This window comes from Halictus rubicundus, chromosome 16 (genome assembly GCF_050948215.1).
Source record: "Halictus rubicundus isolate RS-2024b chromosome 16, iyHalRubi1_principal, whole genome shotgun sequence".
Lineage (NCBI taxonomy): Eukaryota > Metazoa > Arthropoda > Insecta > Hymenoptera > Halictidae > Halictus > Halictus rubicundus.
In genome coordinates this window covers 8,378,343-8,392,550 of record NC_135164.1, presented here as the reverse complement: position 1 = coordinate 8,392,550, position 14,208 = coordinate 8,378,343, and the positions used below count along the sequence as shown (strand labels likewise).

The 14,208-nt window shown below is 43.8% G+C and overlaps 1 protein-coding gene across 4 annotated transcripts in view; it reads left to right on the top strand.

The window, feature by feature from the left end:
* Smash (smallish) overlaps positions 1-14,208 on the top strand; it is a 196,766-nt gene that overhangs the window by 158,410 nt on the left and 24,148 nt on the right. For all 4 annotated transcript variants that reach the window (XM_076802191.1, XM_076802192.1, XM_076802190.1 and 1 more), the window contains 4 exons: positions 8,792-8,938; positions 10,819-11,007; positions 11,157-11,444; positions 12,141-13,526. In XM_076802191.1, the coding sequence (XP_076658306.1) occupies positions 8,891-8,938; positions 10,819-11,007; positions 11,157-11,444; positions 12,141-13,526 (1,911 nt within the window). In that variant the 5' untranslated portion in view covers positions 8,792-8,890. The remainder of the gene's footprint in view (positions 1-8,791; positions 8,939-10,818; positions 11,008-11,156; positions 11,445-12,140; positions 13,527-14,208) is intronic.

Sequence of the window (14,208 nt, the reverse complement as noted above, 5' to 3'; positions counted from 1 at the left end):
CGGTGAACCCGTTGGATTTAAAAAAGATCAGAACCACCCGATACCCGGGGAAACCGTATTCGTATTTAATAACAAACCACGTACGAGGAATTTGAACGACTAACCTGATTACCGTCCACCGTTCAGCATTACCATCCACGTCCATCCATTAACCAATATTATTCATGCATGGATTGCTTGTTGAAATCGCAGCCGCCGGATTTCGTTTCGCTCAGCATGGAAACCAGACCGAACGGATCTTCGGGGCGAAAACGCATCTCGTCGATCTAGCATCGCGAAATGAAATCGTCCAAGGAGTCACCGGGGTTTCCCATCGATCCTCTTTTGCTCTTGGCTAAAAGTAGCCTTCGTACACAGTGTGCCGGGATCGCAAAGAGCTCAACAAAATCCATGCCTCTGCTAGTTATACATTATTCATTGCAAACCGACCAGTTTCAGGAGTTTCTTCGGGTCGCGCAATTTTGGAATTACTTATTTGGCAGGATAAAAAATTGTCTTCGTGAAACCCACCTTCAAAGGGGAGCTTTCAATCCTAGAAATTGAAACTTTCAAAGGTGATTTGAGGCAATTAACACTTAGCACTCGAATGGCGACTGTAAGGCACCACTGAAAATTGCTGTATCATTATTCAAAATATTTTTCACATTATTAAATTTGTTTGTGTTTGATAAATTACTAAACATTTCGGTATTGTACGAATAACATTTGTATGTATAACATGAAAAAAAGGTATATGGAAGAGAAATATTCTAGGTCGGAAGAAATGTTTGGTTTTGGAGTTAAAATTGCTTCGAGTGCAAAGGGTTAACACCCTCGGAAGTGAATGATTAAAGGGTCACTAGTTAATGAATCGCACGATCATTTTTTCTTGCCTACATCCAGAGCGATGTTCCTTCGATATTGTGGACGTGCCAGCAAAACCGTTGCAATAAATGCACAATCGGTGCAGCAATGGCGAGTCACTTCTCGCAAATGCTCGTCCATATCGTTTCCCGAGAAGATCGCTTCATTATCTATTTCGGATTCGGAAAAATCGGAAGTATCAAGGATCCTGAACGGAAATTCAATGGACTCGTTAGGCCGCGGCGATGTGTTAACGCTGTTTTCGCGAAACCGTGTGCGCGCCGCGCTAAGGAGATTACGCAGATTTGCGTTAACGTTTCGAAATTAATGGCCGCGCGCGATCGCCACGGGCTAGGAGGCACCGGTGTTAAGAAGATAAAAGGGTAGAGGGCAGAAATCTTAACTCACTCCTAAACATGAAAGCCACCGCGTCGACTTAGCGCGAGTTATACCGATCCGCTAGTACTACGCACCCGCGACGCTTTAAATTACGGTTCAATGCACGCGATGCAGCCGCCGCCGCCGCTGCAATCTGCTCGAACTCGCCGATTAAGCGAAGCGTCGATCCCGGTGCTCTTGGTGCACAGAGAAATCCGCATAGTGTAACGAACATCGAAAAGAAATCGATTTTTCATTTCGTTTTATCAACCGCGACGCACTTAAAAAATAAATGTGAAATCGATGTGGTCGCTAATGACCTAGCTGTTAATGCGACCACTTTAAAATAAACGATATATAATAATAATAAATAAATGCGAAGACCCTTAACGGTCCGGAAGAGAAACTGTGCACTCAACATTTTTATGTCAAGTGTAGAAAGAATGTTTATGTTTCAGTGAAAAAGTTATTAATATATGTTCAGAGTTGTAGGATGACAAGATGATTGAAATTTTATGTTTGCCGCCATATACGCGGCATTGGTCCGTTAAAGGCTAAGAACATTGGTTGCGACAATTTCTCTCGCTACCGAGTCTTTGTAAAACTGGTATCTTTAAAACTTTGACGAGAAGTATACGTTTTGTTACGGATTTTTGCGGACTTTCAATTTTTCACCACATGGTTTCCTAATCCGGAAACGATACACATTGATAATCGCAAGAAGATGTAACTACTGCAATAATATGAACACGGTCGTCCGATAACTTCAATATAAAATCGGAAATTTTGTGTTTTCACAGTTTTTTAAAAATCGATCTCACTTTGTGGTAACTTGGTACTTTGATACAAGAGAAGTGTCATACCCATCACTACTTACACCCCCTTCTTCGGTACTCCGATTCTAACAGAATACTTTTCAAAGAAAATATATTAGAAACAGTAATTGGCGGGTGCAAAATAATTGTCTGCGTCGATTACATACAGCCACAGTGAACCCAAAAAGTATTTCAACATGACATTTCCGACACAGGAAAATTCTCGATGTATAAACTGCGATAATTTGACACTTCGATTTTTATGTATTCGCGTATGCGTTGCTAGTAGGATACAATACTGATTGAGAATGATCCTGCCCATCGCTGGATCGAACAGAAGCGAAGCGATCGTCGGACGATCGTTGGCTTCAGAGTCCCCTAGATAGATATACAGTTGCCGTGACCCGATGCCGATCCCCGTCCGATCGGTCGAAGATATACGCGAAAATGTCGCAAGAACCGGCGACAGTTAGACGATCCTTGGAGGGCTTTTCCGTGACTCGTTTACGAGCACGTTGTACCCGACATTCCGGGTCTACGCTCGCGGAAGAACGTGTTCTCCGGGCGAGTCATTCCTCAGGAATCCCTTCGAGGCAAGTAAAACCGGCCTTGGACCTCCTTCAGGCCCCTTGTGTCAATATGCTGCGACTGCACAGCCTTCCCCTCTTTGACATGCAGATCGGTACTGTCGGAAGAAACAAACGTGCCTGGCTTTCGCGAACCGGGACTGCAGATCGCGATGCGCTCGTCTCGGCGTCCACCGAATCGTAATTGCACCCTCCCATCGATTGTACGAAATTGTGCAACCTTGCCGGTTTTATTATATTTGCCACCGACAGATCGCTGAAACGATAAACTGCAGAAACGTAGCTTCATTAATAAAATGACTAAAAAATAGAAAAGTCGATGCATTAACACTAGGTTTACGGGACAATAATATTTTTAATTTACGATTATTGAGATTGCGAAGATCCATCTACGTGGAATTACTCGACAAACTTATTTCCTTGGGTATATATTATTTAAAAAAACGGCTGAAAACTTGGATAGACGCATTCTTCTTATTTTTATAAAGTAATGCAGAATACTCACTTTTAATGCTCCGTAAACCTAGTGTTAACACTAAACCTACCAAGCGTGAACAGTATCCGGTAAATATTGCCTGATAAAAATTGCTACCATAAATTTATTGAGATCATCCGTAATTCTCAATATAATAAACGCGTGGACAAGGAAATTTATTCCGCTATTTTCCATAAATGAATCTTTATAGTTTCAGTAATTGTAAAACGTGAAACCGGTCATATCGACCGTGGTAGGTTTAGTGTCGAATAAAATAAAAATGAACATGTTACATATATTTTACGGTGTGTATAATACCGAACATTTTAATCGGAGACGAACTGTTCCTTCGTTCCCGGAGATGCGAATAAATTCCGCGAACGCGCACTATAAAGTTTCAACATTCGTTCGTAGCATGATTGATCACGATCACTGACGGATACGATTCAATCGGTTTAAGTGGCGCGAGATCCTTTGACCGTGACAGGAAATCAACCGGCAACAGTTCGCAGGAAGTATTAATTTCGGGAAGTTACCAGCGAAAAATGATCGGGAGCTAATTAACGGCATTGAACGGACGCAACAGATGAATCTTCGTTGGTTACACGGCGAGCCTCGGATTCGATAAAATCTCTGAATGTGGTTTAGATTTACGGGGATATCAAGATATACTTGAACGCGATCGGTATCGAGGTGTGCGCGCGGCCGTATCGATATCCTGATTTCCGCCGACATTCTTGCAGGCTGCATTGCTCCCCTCGATTCAGTATCATCAGACAGAGGATACAGAGCGTGTCGGCATCACGGTTAGAGCTGTCGTCGATTCCACGGCTTCCTTTACCCACTCCCTAAATGTGAGCACCGGTGTGAACTGTGCTTTTATGCACTGCCATCATCGTCTCGAAGAACATGCGCGCGGTGGAAACTAACTGTTTAGTTTCATTATTTTCCCACTAAGGATACGTTTCCCATAGCGAAAACGAGCACGTGAAATTTAAAAGGTTAAGAAGATTCAAAGAATTTAAAAGTGTCGTAATTCTCAAATTATTAAAATTATGCCTCCAGAGAAATATTGTTCTTCCTTTACACCATTCGCTAAAGCCCATGAAGAAAACTCCCTGTAGCAGATTTCAAGTTGGTACCACAAGGGTTGTTAGAGGGTAAACGTGGTCTAAGGAATTCTGTTCTGTACACACACACGCACACAGCTGTGAATTTTTTCTGAATTTTGGGCTGCAAAATCGGTTTTCAAATTTTCATCACGAGTCCGACTCGATATTGTAGGGCAAGGAGTCAATTGAATTAAAACTTTTTGTTACCTTTCCAATTTTCCAGAAATATTGAAATTATTAGCTATCTCCGTGGAGCCCAAAAAGAGGAGAAACGTGTAAAGAAAATGTGTGTGTAAAGATTTGAGTGGATCCAGTTATGGCTGTCATGGAATTGTCGGAACGGCGTCCGCCGTTCAAAGGTTAGATGATAAATGCAGGTTATACACGACTGCTGTTCTGAAATTCGTGAAAGCATGGTTTCATCATAATCAAACGCAGGTTGTTGGCTCGCGTAACAATTTCGAATAAAGAATGGCCAGGTTTACGGTTGTTTGCTGCCTGGTCATTGTCATCGAGCCGGTTTAAAGTCATCTCGTTTCCGTCGCGACGGACAAAATGACTCGCTTTATGTAACGTTTAACATTGAGTTTTATGGTACAGTAGCCACGCGATACTGAGAAATTTTTACGGGTGACGGAAGATCCATCCATGCATTCAACGAATTGGATGCACCGAGTCGTGAAGAAGAAATCACCCGACGATGGAGACGCGCACGCGTTTATGCGAGTAATGCTTGTAGGTCTTGGTTATAAATTTTTCGGAATCGAAACAGGGGAAAACGTATTCGCAAATCAGTCTGCGAATGCAAACAGTGGACTTTTGCGTGGACGATCGCCATTTCGTCGAGAATGCTGCCGTTCTGTCGATTTTATAGTTTTATAACTAGATTGCAAATTATTGAGAATATTAAATTACGTAGAAATATATATTTCCTTTCAATAATTTCGATATATCGAAAATAGTGTAACAACTTTTTATAGGCTCTATTTTTCCTAATTTCAGAATTGCGACTTTATGAGTATCAGTGTACCCAAACGCAGGTTTCACGTGTAAAATATAAATTAAGAAAATACGGTATTTGAAAATAGGAATTGTATACTTTTCCGAAGAAAATGCAAGTTCCAAGCAACTTTCCAAGAAAATTCCAAGCGAACCTTTGAGGCATTAGTTATTTGCATAAAGTGACGGAATTCGCGTAGTGATTTTTTCCGAAAAATCGAGGATTTATTGCGGAAACCTCGACCGGATTTTTAGAGAAATGAAACAATTAAGGGTGCGGGTTTTCATTCCCACGCCACACGCCCTTTATAATGACCACTCCTCTATCTGAATAAATAAGTCCGCGTACGGTTACACATGATTTTGCATATCCTCGTACTCGACGATTAGCGAGATAGAGATTGGCGGCTATTATCAATTATCCATGCTATCCTTCATGGGTTTCCTCAGTTTCCTGGCTACCAGACGTTGATCAATCATTTTTGCAATTTTCCTGCGGGCGTAGCTTATCACGGCAAATAACTCGGGAACACTTTTTCTCGGCGTTTTTCTACCTTGCTACACGTGAACGACTGTTACTATTTCCCGTATTAACATTAACAACTTTTCTATTAATTTCACTGGTATCACTTTGTGCTACTTTACTTTCTAATAATCGCATCGTTTCGTAAAATTATCTTTGATTTCACGTTCGTCAAGTTTATTTCACATAAAAATTAATTTCTTTTATATAATTAGTAATCTACATCTCTCGTCGCTTCCTCATTGATCGAAAACGACCAATATTAAAAAAAAACAGTTATTTTTGAAAAATTAAATCTTTATGGAAAAGAAAAATTTTCAGACAGACATTCCATTTTAACAGGCTGAGAATATTGTATTGATATTCTTCAATTGTTCAAATTTTTCTACCGTTTTGAAGTACACCTGTCCATTGTCATAAATGCATAAGATCAGTCCAGTCAGAAGTTAGTTTTTAAAAATAGGACAGGAATGTTATTTCATGAACTCGTACAAGATGATTAGGGTAGATGCGTGTCCCGTTGGTCGGTGCTCGAGGGATGAAATAAAAGTTTGCTCGCATGCTCGCGAAGTAAGATTCGCTATGTACACGCAAGCAATGCGGTTCTGGTTTCGATCATTTTTAATTTCGCACAAAAACCGAGCATTTTTTCGGCGGCGCGGCGGCCCAAGATCAACAGCCTTGAAAAGCTTTCAGCTGATCGCGAAAACGGCTCTGCCCGAAATAGAACTTTCGCAACGGATGTGCTGCGCAAACACAACTTCGTTGCAATAATATTTGCTCATTGAGCGATATGCGAGGGTTTAGGGAACGGGGACCGGAAGAAATATATCGGCGTTTGAACATTTTTCGAATCACCGCTGTCAAACCTTCCCCTCTCGGCGTTGCGGCTATCGCGAAAAATTCGATCCGAAATGATTAGCGATCGCCGTGCAAAAAGACTTGGAAACTGGTGAACAGAAAATTTAAGTGAAACGATCGCTCAATTAATCCGTTATTGAGACTAGAATGTTGCAGAAAACAACGTTCACGACGGACTATTACGCGTATCTCTCGCTGCTAATTTATAGCTAATCCGTCACGCGATATTCGCTTAATCATTACAATATCCGTTAATTACCAGCGATGCGTATCGCGGAACATAGTAAATTAATCAGTTCGTTAATACCGGCCGGAGGAGCGTGCTTTCTTCGGGGTCTCGATAAACTAATCGGCTCGCTCGGTATTCTCGGATCGACGGAACCTCTAAATACGCCTAATACTGTTATGCCTGCGAACCAGTTCAGTGGTCTATCTTTTTCCCTAGTTTTCCTCGGCTTTTCTTTTTCTCCCCCGTCCCCCGTTCTCTAACGACGTCCATTTCCCTGTTTCGATCATCGTCTATCTTCGAATTATCTTGGAACGGACTCGCGCGAAACATCGGATACCATGCGAAGTTACTTTAAATAATTTAATTATCTGCTCTTGTTATCTATTTTCTTGGCGCGTATCAAGGATTTCTTTGCGGTGCCTTCTTGTTGCGCCACGGTCGTTCAATGTGTCCTTTTTTGCGCCGGTCTCACCGCGATACTGTTAACGATCCCGGTATTCGATGCAGGGTTCATCGATTTTTATACTAGTTCTTCCCCTACCAGCGGGACAGCTTTATCTTTTTGCCGGACCCCACCTTTTCCCCTAGATCTTCCTCGTTATCTGCTCCGATGCTCTCGTTTCTTTACGCTGCCTTTTTTCCTATTGTCGAGCCCACTTTTTTTCTTTCCCCATTGTTCAGCTGTCCGGATATATCTTCTCTCGTTCGATGCTCCTTCTCTAGTTCACGGTTGCTCGAGTTTTAATTGCTTTCGTCGTTGTTCTCTAAAGAACTCTTATTCCGATTGTTGTTCGTTTCGATCTCGAGTCCCGAAGCTTGTTTATTGCACTGTCGCATGCATACCACACTCACGCCGTCTTAAATTGCATACGGGTGTGCCACCAGTGAACGCTAGTGCACAATTAAGTGTCCGTAGTCGGAACATTTTTTTTTTTTCGAGGTGTGGGAGATAACGGCGGACACTTAAGCGTGCAAAAGAACGGTACACTCCTGGATAAAGCAATACACATCCTTCTTCGTCGGTACTTCACGGACTGCAGTGATTTCTCTATATATGGCGCCAAGGCCTGGATGATAAACGTCGTGGAATTATCCCCACTACCGCGGAGTATACCCCGCGAGGAGCCACGAAGTTTAATCGTTTGTAACTCGTAAACGAATTAACCAATATCGATGAAATTTTCAGCATGGATATAATTTATTCGAGCGAATCAAATACGTTCTTTAAATGTTCAATACAGGCTCAGATAAAAAAGCTGAAAAAACCAACTTTTACTATCTCTTTTGCGATTCCGACCAATTCAAACTTTTTGTTAAAAAATTTTTTACACCTCGTCTAATAAACTAATCCTTCTAACTTCTCAATAAAATTCAAGTCATTTGATCTAATTTTTAAAAAGTTCTGTTGCTTCGAATACTGTAGACACAGTTTTGCTCGTTAGCGTAAGGTCGCGTTGATCAAAGAATAGTATCTCCTGGCCGATCTATGTCCGTGGCTAGACCCGTGTTTGGACATGTATCGAGTATACGCTGTACTGTATCGGGAGCTGAAAAGAAGTCAACTGCGCCAGACCAGACCTGCTCTTCACCATCGATGCTTCCGTAATCCCATTGTTCAGACTTTGAGGAGGGCACACGCTAGTATGTGTGACCGCTTATTGTCGGCCATAACCGGAAACACGTGCGACTCGGGGCGTACCGTTCTCGCAATCGTTCCAAGTGACTTCTTTCAAGCTCCCGAAAATACTCGGCAATTCTAATGCTAAAATCCGGAGACGCGCTGAAATGCTAAAATCTGTAGGGTACGTTTCCTTGTCGGAGGAAGACAATTGCCGAGGAGGACAATGGTCGCGATGCATGAAATCGTCTGGACGCGACGCAGCGCTGTCTGCGATCTGGAACACCACCTCCAGAAGTTCATTTCCTGTCAGTTCGCCGGTTAATAAGGTTTCCTGTTGCTCGGTTCCAGGGACGAGGCGTAGGATGGGCCGGGCCGTGCGACGAGTCGTGCTACACTGAAGAGGAGGAGCTCCCCGAAGACGAGAGAGAAGGAGGAAGGAACGGAAGGATGCCTGCCTCGCAGAGCGCCGCCACGGAGCGGCGAAATGAGAGGACGGTGAGATAATGTGAATTATTCTAAATAAAAAATCATGTCGACGGTGAAATGGTAAAATTGCAAGTGTTCATTTTTGTTGATGTCGGTACGAGTGCCAATTTCCAGGTTGCCGCGAATGCTAACCACTAGGTTGTCCATGTACGAGCATGATCTCGCCAGATCAAGACTCGTTTCCCCACCCTAATTTCCCCTTCTACCGATTCGTGCTCCCTCCCCTCAACCGGTGACACTGTGTATCAGTATATGTATGACTGAGCCGTAACTACCGAAACAGTAGTATTCATTCATTGTTCCCTTCAGGGTTACAATCCCGTTACATCACGTCTCCTTCAACTCGCAAAATCGCAGACCACTAAATACAGAGAGAGAGAGAGAGAGAGCTACTGTCGCTTTTCAATATAATAAGTATAACTACCGAAATAAAAATTGGCAAACTGGAGTGAAATAGTTCCTTTCTTAATATGTTTAGTAGGTTCTAATGCTCTTACTGTTTTAAATTACGCCTACTTATTTTTTGCGAATCGTTACAACTTTACTGCCTCTTTTTGTCGCGACTATACTTCGGGACAAAAAGATGGTATATCAAATATTTTTTCTGGTTTGGTACCATAAATTGGAGAAAATTGTGATCAGGGAAAAGGAAGAAATAACAGTGTCTTATTCGGATAGAAGTATTCAAATTCTTCTTTTCAGTACATTTCATTTCAAATGTACCCTGCCATGGGAAGTGTCCTCCTTTTCTCGAGATTGTTCGTTATCGACGCTTGTCCTAGACATTTCACGCGGAAGCTGAACCCCTTGAAAGCTGGAGAAAGGTTTCTCTTAAGCCGTTAATAATCAGCCAGGTTGTCAGTCAGGAGCACGCTTCGATGCGTACGACTTAAAAATTCGCTGAGACGAATTCAGTTTTGATCGAACGCGAAATTACTTGGCCAGTTTCAGACACGGATGATTGAAATCATGCTACAAATGGTGAACGGTCTATTTCATTTGGCATCGAGCAACCCTGTCGATAAGGGTCAATTGCATCAAATTCCCGAGAAGTACTGCATTTATGTTGGATCACTCGGGAATAAAAATATTGTTAATATTTTCGATGCTAAGAGTTTGCCCAAGCGTAGAAATACAAATCCACTTCGAAATTATGGCAAACGATGTCCCTATTGATTCGTAACCCCGCGTTGCTGGCTTTCCCCTTTCCTCGGCCAACGACTCGTCTTGACCTATTCTTTTTGAAGCGGGCTGCGACACTATGGCACTTCATTATACTCTGCTCGGAGTCGCGCCCTCTCACCGAAGAAATTTCCGCGGCAAGCAAATCCCAAGAGCAATTCAAGTTTGTCAAGACAGCGTGTCGCCACGAGCCTCCGTCACCGTAATTGCGCCTTTAGGATTATTCCGATAATGAATGATAATGCTATCTCGCAATTGATAAAATACCTCGAGCGTGAGAAAGTTGACAGATGATGATCGGAACACAATAGCAACAGAGAACGAAATTTATCCTCGGTCAGAAATGTTATTTTCCCATCGATCATAATTGCATCGTCATTAATATGCATCGCGAATGCATAAAGGATAAAGAATTCGGTGAAATATGAAAACACTGCAATGCCGATTCGAAACGGGATGTATTTACGGACACGGTGATGTTCGTAATCAGCTAAATTAACACTGAACCTACCACAGTCACACGATCGGTTTTTATTTCACAATTATTGGAATTACGTAGACTGTAGATTTCATTACTGGAAGCACACGTGCAACAAATTCAATCGTATAATTTTTATAAGGCAACCCGGATCGGTCGTTTCTAATGCTCGGTAGGTTTGGTGTTAATAAAGGGACAGAATCGAGCATAACTTGTTCGTCGTTTTCAGATCACACACGAGCCGCCAAAATTAAAGACCACACTGAAAACGCCTCCGAAGCAAGCAACCAATCCTCTTCAATTCGTCAAAGTTGGACCATGCTCATTGTATCGTACCGCGCAGGAGCAGCTGCAGAAGGTTCAAGAGGTGAAGAAAATCAAACAAGAGGTCCGCGATGACCCGGAGGATTGGCAATCGGTATAATCAGAAACTCATCTATTACCATAAAGTAGTCCACGGGCGTGTCCCGAGATAAATCGAAAAATAATTTTCAACATTTGAAAGATTATTCGAGAATTTCTCGAGCTCTTTTTGCCTCCGAAGCATTGCTTGTAATCTGTTTACAGAATCTGGACAATTGGAAGAGCAGTCGAAGGAAGCGCCAGGAGCACATAATCGAGCGAGTGGTGGAGGTGAAGAAACTCGAGCTGGAGGAACACGATCGGCAGCGTCGTCGAAGCAAAACTTTCTCGGAAATGATGGAGGAGAGAGGCAACAGGGGTCGCAAACTCAGTATCAGCCTGGCCATGTATCACGAGGAGGATGCTAATGACTTGAGCGACCTTGGCATAGGCACCAGCAGTGGAAAGAGCTCGGTCAGCGGCGACACTCACGATGACACGCACAGTGTCCTGGTAAGATGAACGTCCGATTCAGTAATAGAATTACGCTTACCAAGCAGAGACCGATTTCTTCCTAAATTGATATACGAGTTGTACTATGCGATCTGTATCATTGAATGTTGACGCTCTATTCTTTTCTTCCCGCGATTCCAATGTGAACTTAAAACGGCCGGAACATAGAATCTTCGAACAATACAGACAAGATATCAGACAACAAAGTTTTGAATAACTGAATTTTGTAGAATACAAAAAATCTTGGTCAACCAACTATCACTACGCTTCTAGTCGACTTTAGTTTAATGCGTCCATATTAATTTGTCTATCGAGGTCGTTTCCTCGATAGCTTACTTTATTATTTCTGCTGATATAAATGAAATTCGCTAGGTTAAAAAGTTATTGTACATTTCCCTTTTGTTGACAGACTTACAAAAATTGGGATCCAATAACCTATGGTCTCAGCTTAAAAACTGTAATATCATTCTCAATATTATATTGTCACTACATTGTTCGAAGGTTCATGTTGACTGTTTAGTTCCCTGAACCAATACATTTCAGAACAGACTAAATTCAGCAACAATTGTACCTATCTCCATAGAATAACTCACAACATCGACCTTGAAAGTCCACTTAAAGATAATCGAATCATGAAATGTCCAGGAATGAATGTCATGACCAAACTCACAGAAGAACTGACAACTTTGTTTTCAGAGCGACAGAGACAGCGAAATAGAGAAGAACCACTCGGATCTAGACAACGTGCCCAGCGAGAACGTGATGGGCAACGACGTAACATCGTCTTCAGGGAGCACGGTCCCTTCGACGACCACGACCACGAAGAAACCGTTCGGCAATGGGTTCCACAGCAACCATAACCACAACAACCAGGAGTACGACTCGGCGACAACAGCGACGACCAGCTCCCCCGAACCTGAAGAGTACACGTACGAAGGTGCGATCCGCAGTTACGTGTCAAGGGTGTCGCAGAACATACCGAGAAGATCGTTGGTCAGCTTGGACGCGAAGCTGGACAGCGCGAAATCATCGACGAACGGTTCGAAAACGAGTTTGAACGACGAGAGCAGCAAGTCGGCGATGCCCGTGGTCAAGGTCGACATACTGAAGAGGCGGGAGATCTTCGAGAAAGCGACGGCGAAGAGCAACGATGGTAAAGCGAACAATAGGCTCTCCGGCGATTTCACCGGTACGAAATCGATCAAGGAAAGACTGTCGAACCTGGAGAAGCAGAAGCACGAACAACCGGAGATCACCGAGAAGAGCGGCGGCAAGTCGTTGAACAGACTGTCCGGTGACATGAGCTCGATCCGGGAGAGACTGTCCCATCTGGAGAAACAGGCTTCGGAGAGGGAGAGCAAGAGCTCCGTTCACCGGAAGCTGAGCACCGAGGAATTGGAGACGGTCAGACCTCTTCGGGAGAGATTGTCGACGCTCGAGAAGTACAGCAGCAGCGACGAGTCGTCGGTGCCAGGGACCGCTCACGAATCCCGGCACAACGGCGAGCTATCTGCCAGGACGATAAAGGACCGGCTGAGCGCCCTGGACGCGGTCAGAAGCAAAGAGTCCACCGACAAGAGATCCTTCGTTGGGAAACATTCGTTGTGCTTCCGGGATCCGGAGAACAGAATCGACACCTCCACGCCCAGCGAGAGAAGCTCTTCACCCGATTCAGAGTATCGCGTGCCGAGAGCTGCTTTCCACAGGAGCCTGGACTCGCTGGACGCAGACGCTTCGAGCGGTCCCGACACCTTCGAGCGTGTACAAAGCCTGGAAGAGCTCGATTACGGTAGACGTTACCCGGCGTCCTCCTCGTCCGCGGAGCTTCTGAACGACACCGATCGCGAGGACTCGGGGATCCACACGGCCGACGTCAGCTGCTCCGTCAGCCAAGCCGACGAACCGGTGGACGAGGACATCGTGCACCACAGCGCCATCATCGAGAGGCAGGAAGTCATCGAAGAGAAACCCGAGGAACCTCGCGACGAGACGGCGAAGGAGAACGTTGCCGAAGAGAGCACTCCCGTCACCGAAATACCGAACAGTTCTGCCAGCCAACAGGAAGCAGTAGTAACAAAGAAGGTAAGTCGTGATTGTGACGTTGCATGTTTCTTCTTCTATCGGACAAGCTCGGTTTTCGTCGTATCTGCTGATCTGGATCCTGTGGAAGTTTTATATCGTCACGTGGAATATATTATGTAGTGTCGTTGCTTCGGAGACCGTTGGACGCCGATTTGAAATAGCTTTTGTCCAAATTTGCGAAGGTGAGTCGTTCTACGTCAATGTCTTCTGCTTCGGATTTCGTTGTTCAACATTTGCCAACATATCTGCGACACTTGTCCGATTAAAATGAGGGCAAACATTGCATAATTCGGAGTACTGTGAATTCTCGATATATGTCGGCAACACGGGTCTTGCCAGCGTCTTGTATCGTCTAGGAGACCCGAGCCGTGTTATGTTTACACTCCTCGGCGTCCGAGGCCCCTCGCGGGGTATACCCCTCGGTAGTGGGGATAATTCTGCGACGCTTATCATCCAGGCCTTGGCGTCATATATAGAGAAGTCACAGTACATTTGATTGTGTAAGTCGCGATACACTAGAACCTTGGTTATCCGAATATATTCTTTAATTTCACATTGTGAGCAGTTAAATCCAAAGCGATGCATATACAACACGATTAATAAATCACAAATTAGTAGAGATCTAAGCTAACACTGTAGCTGATCCGTTCGGATAATCAAGGTTCTACTCAATCGCGAATTA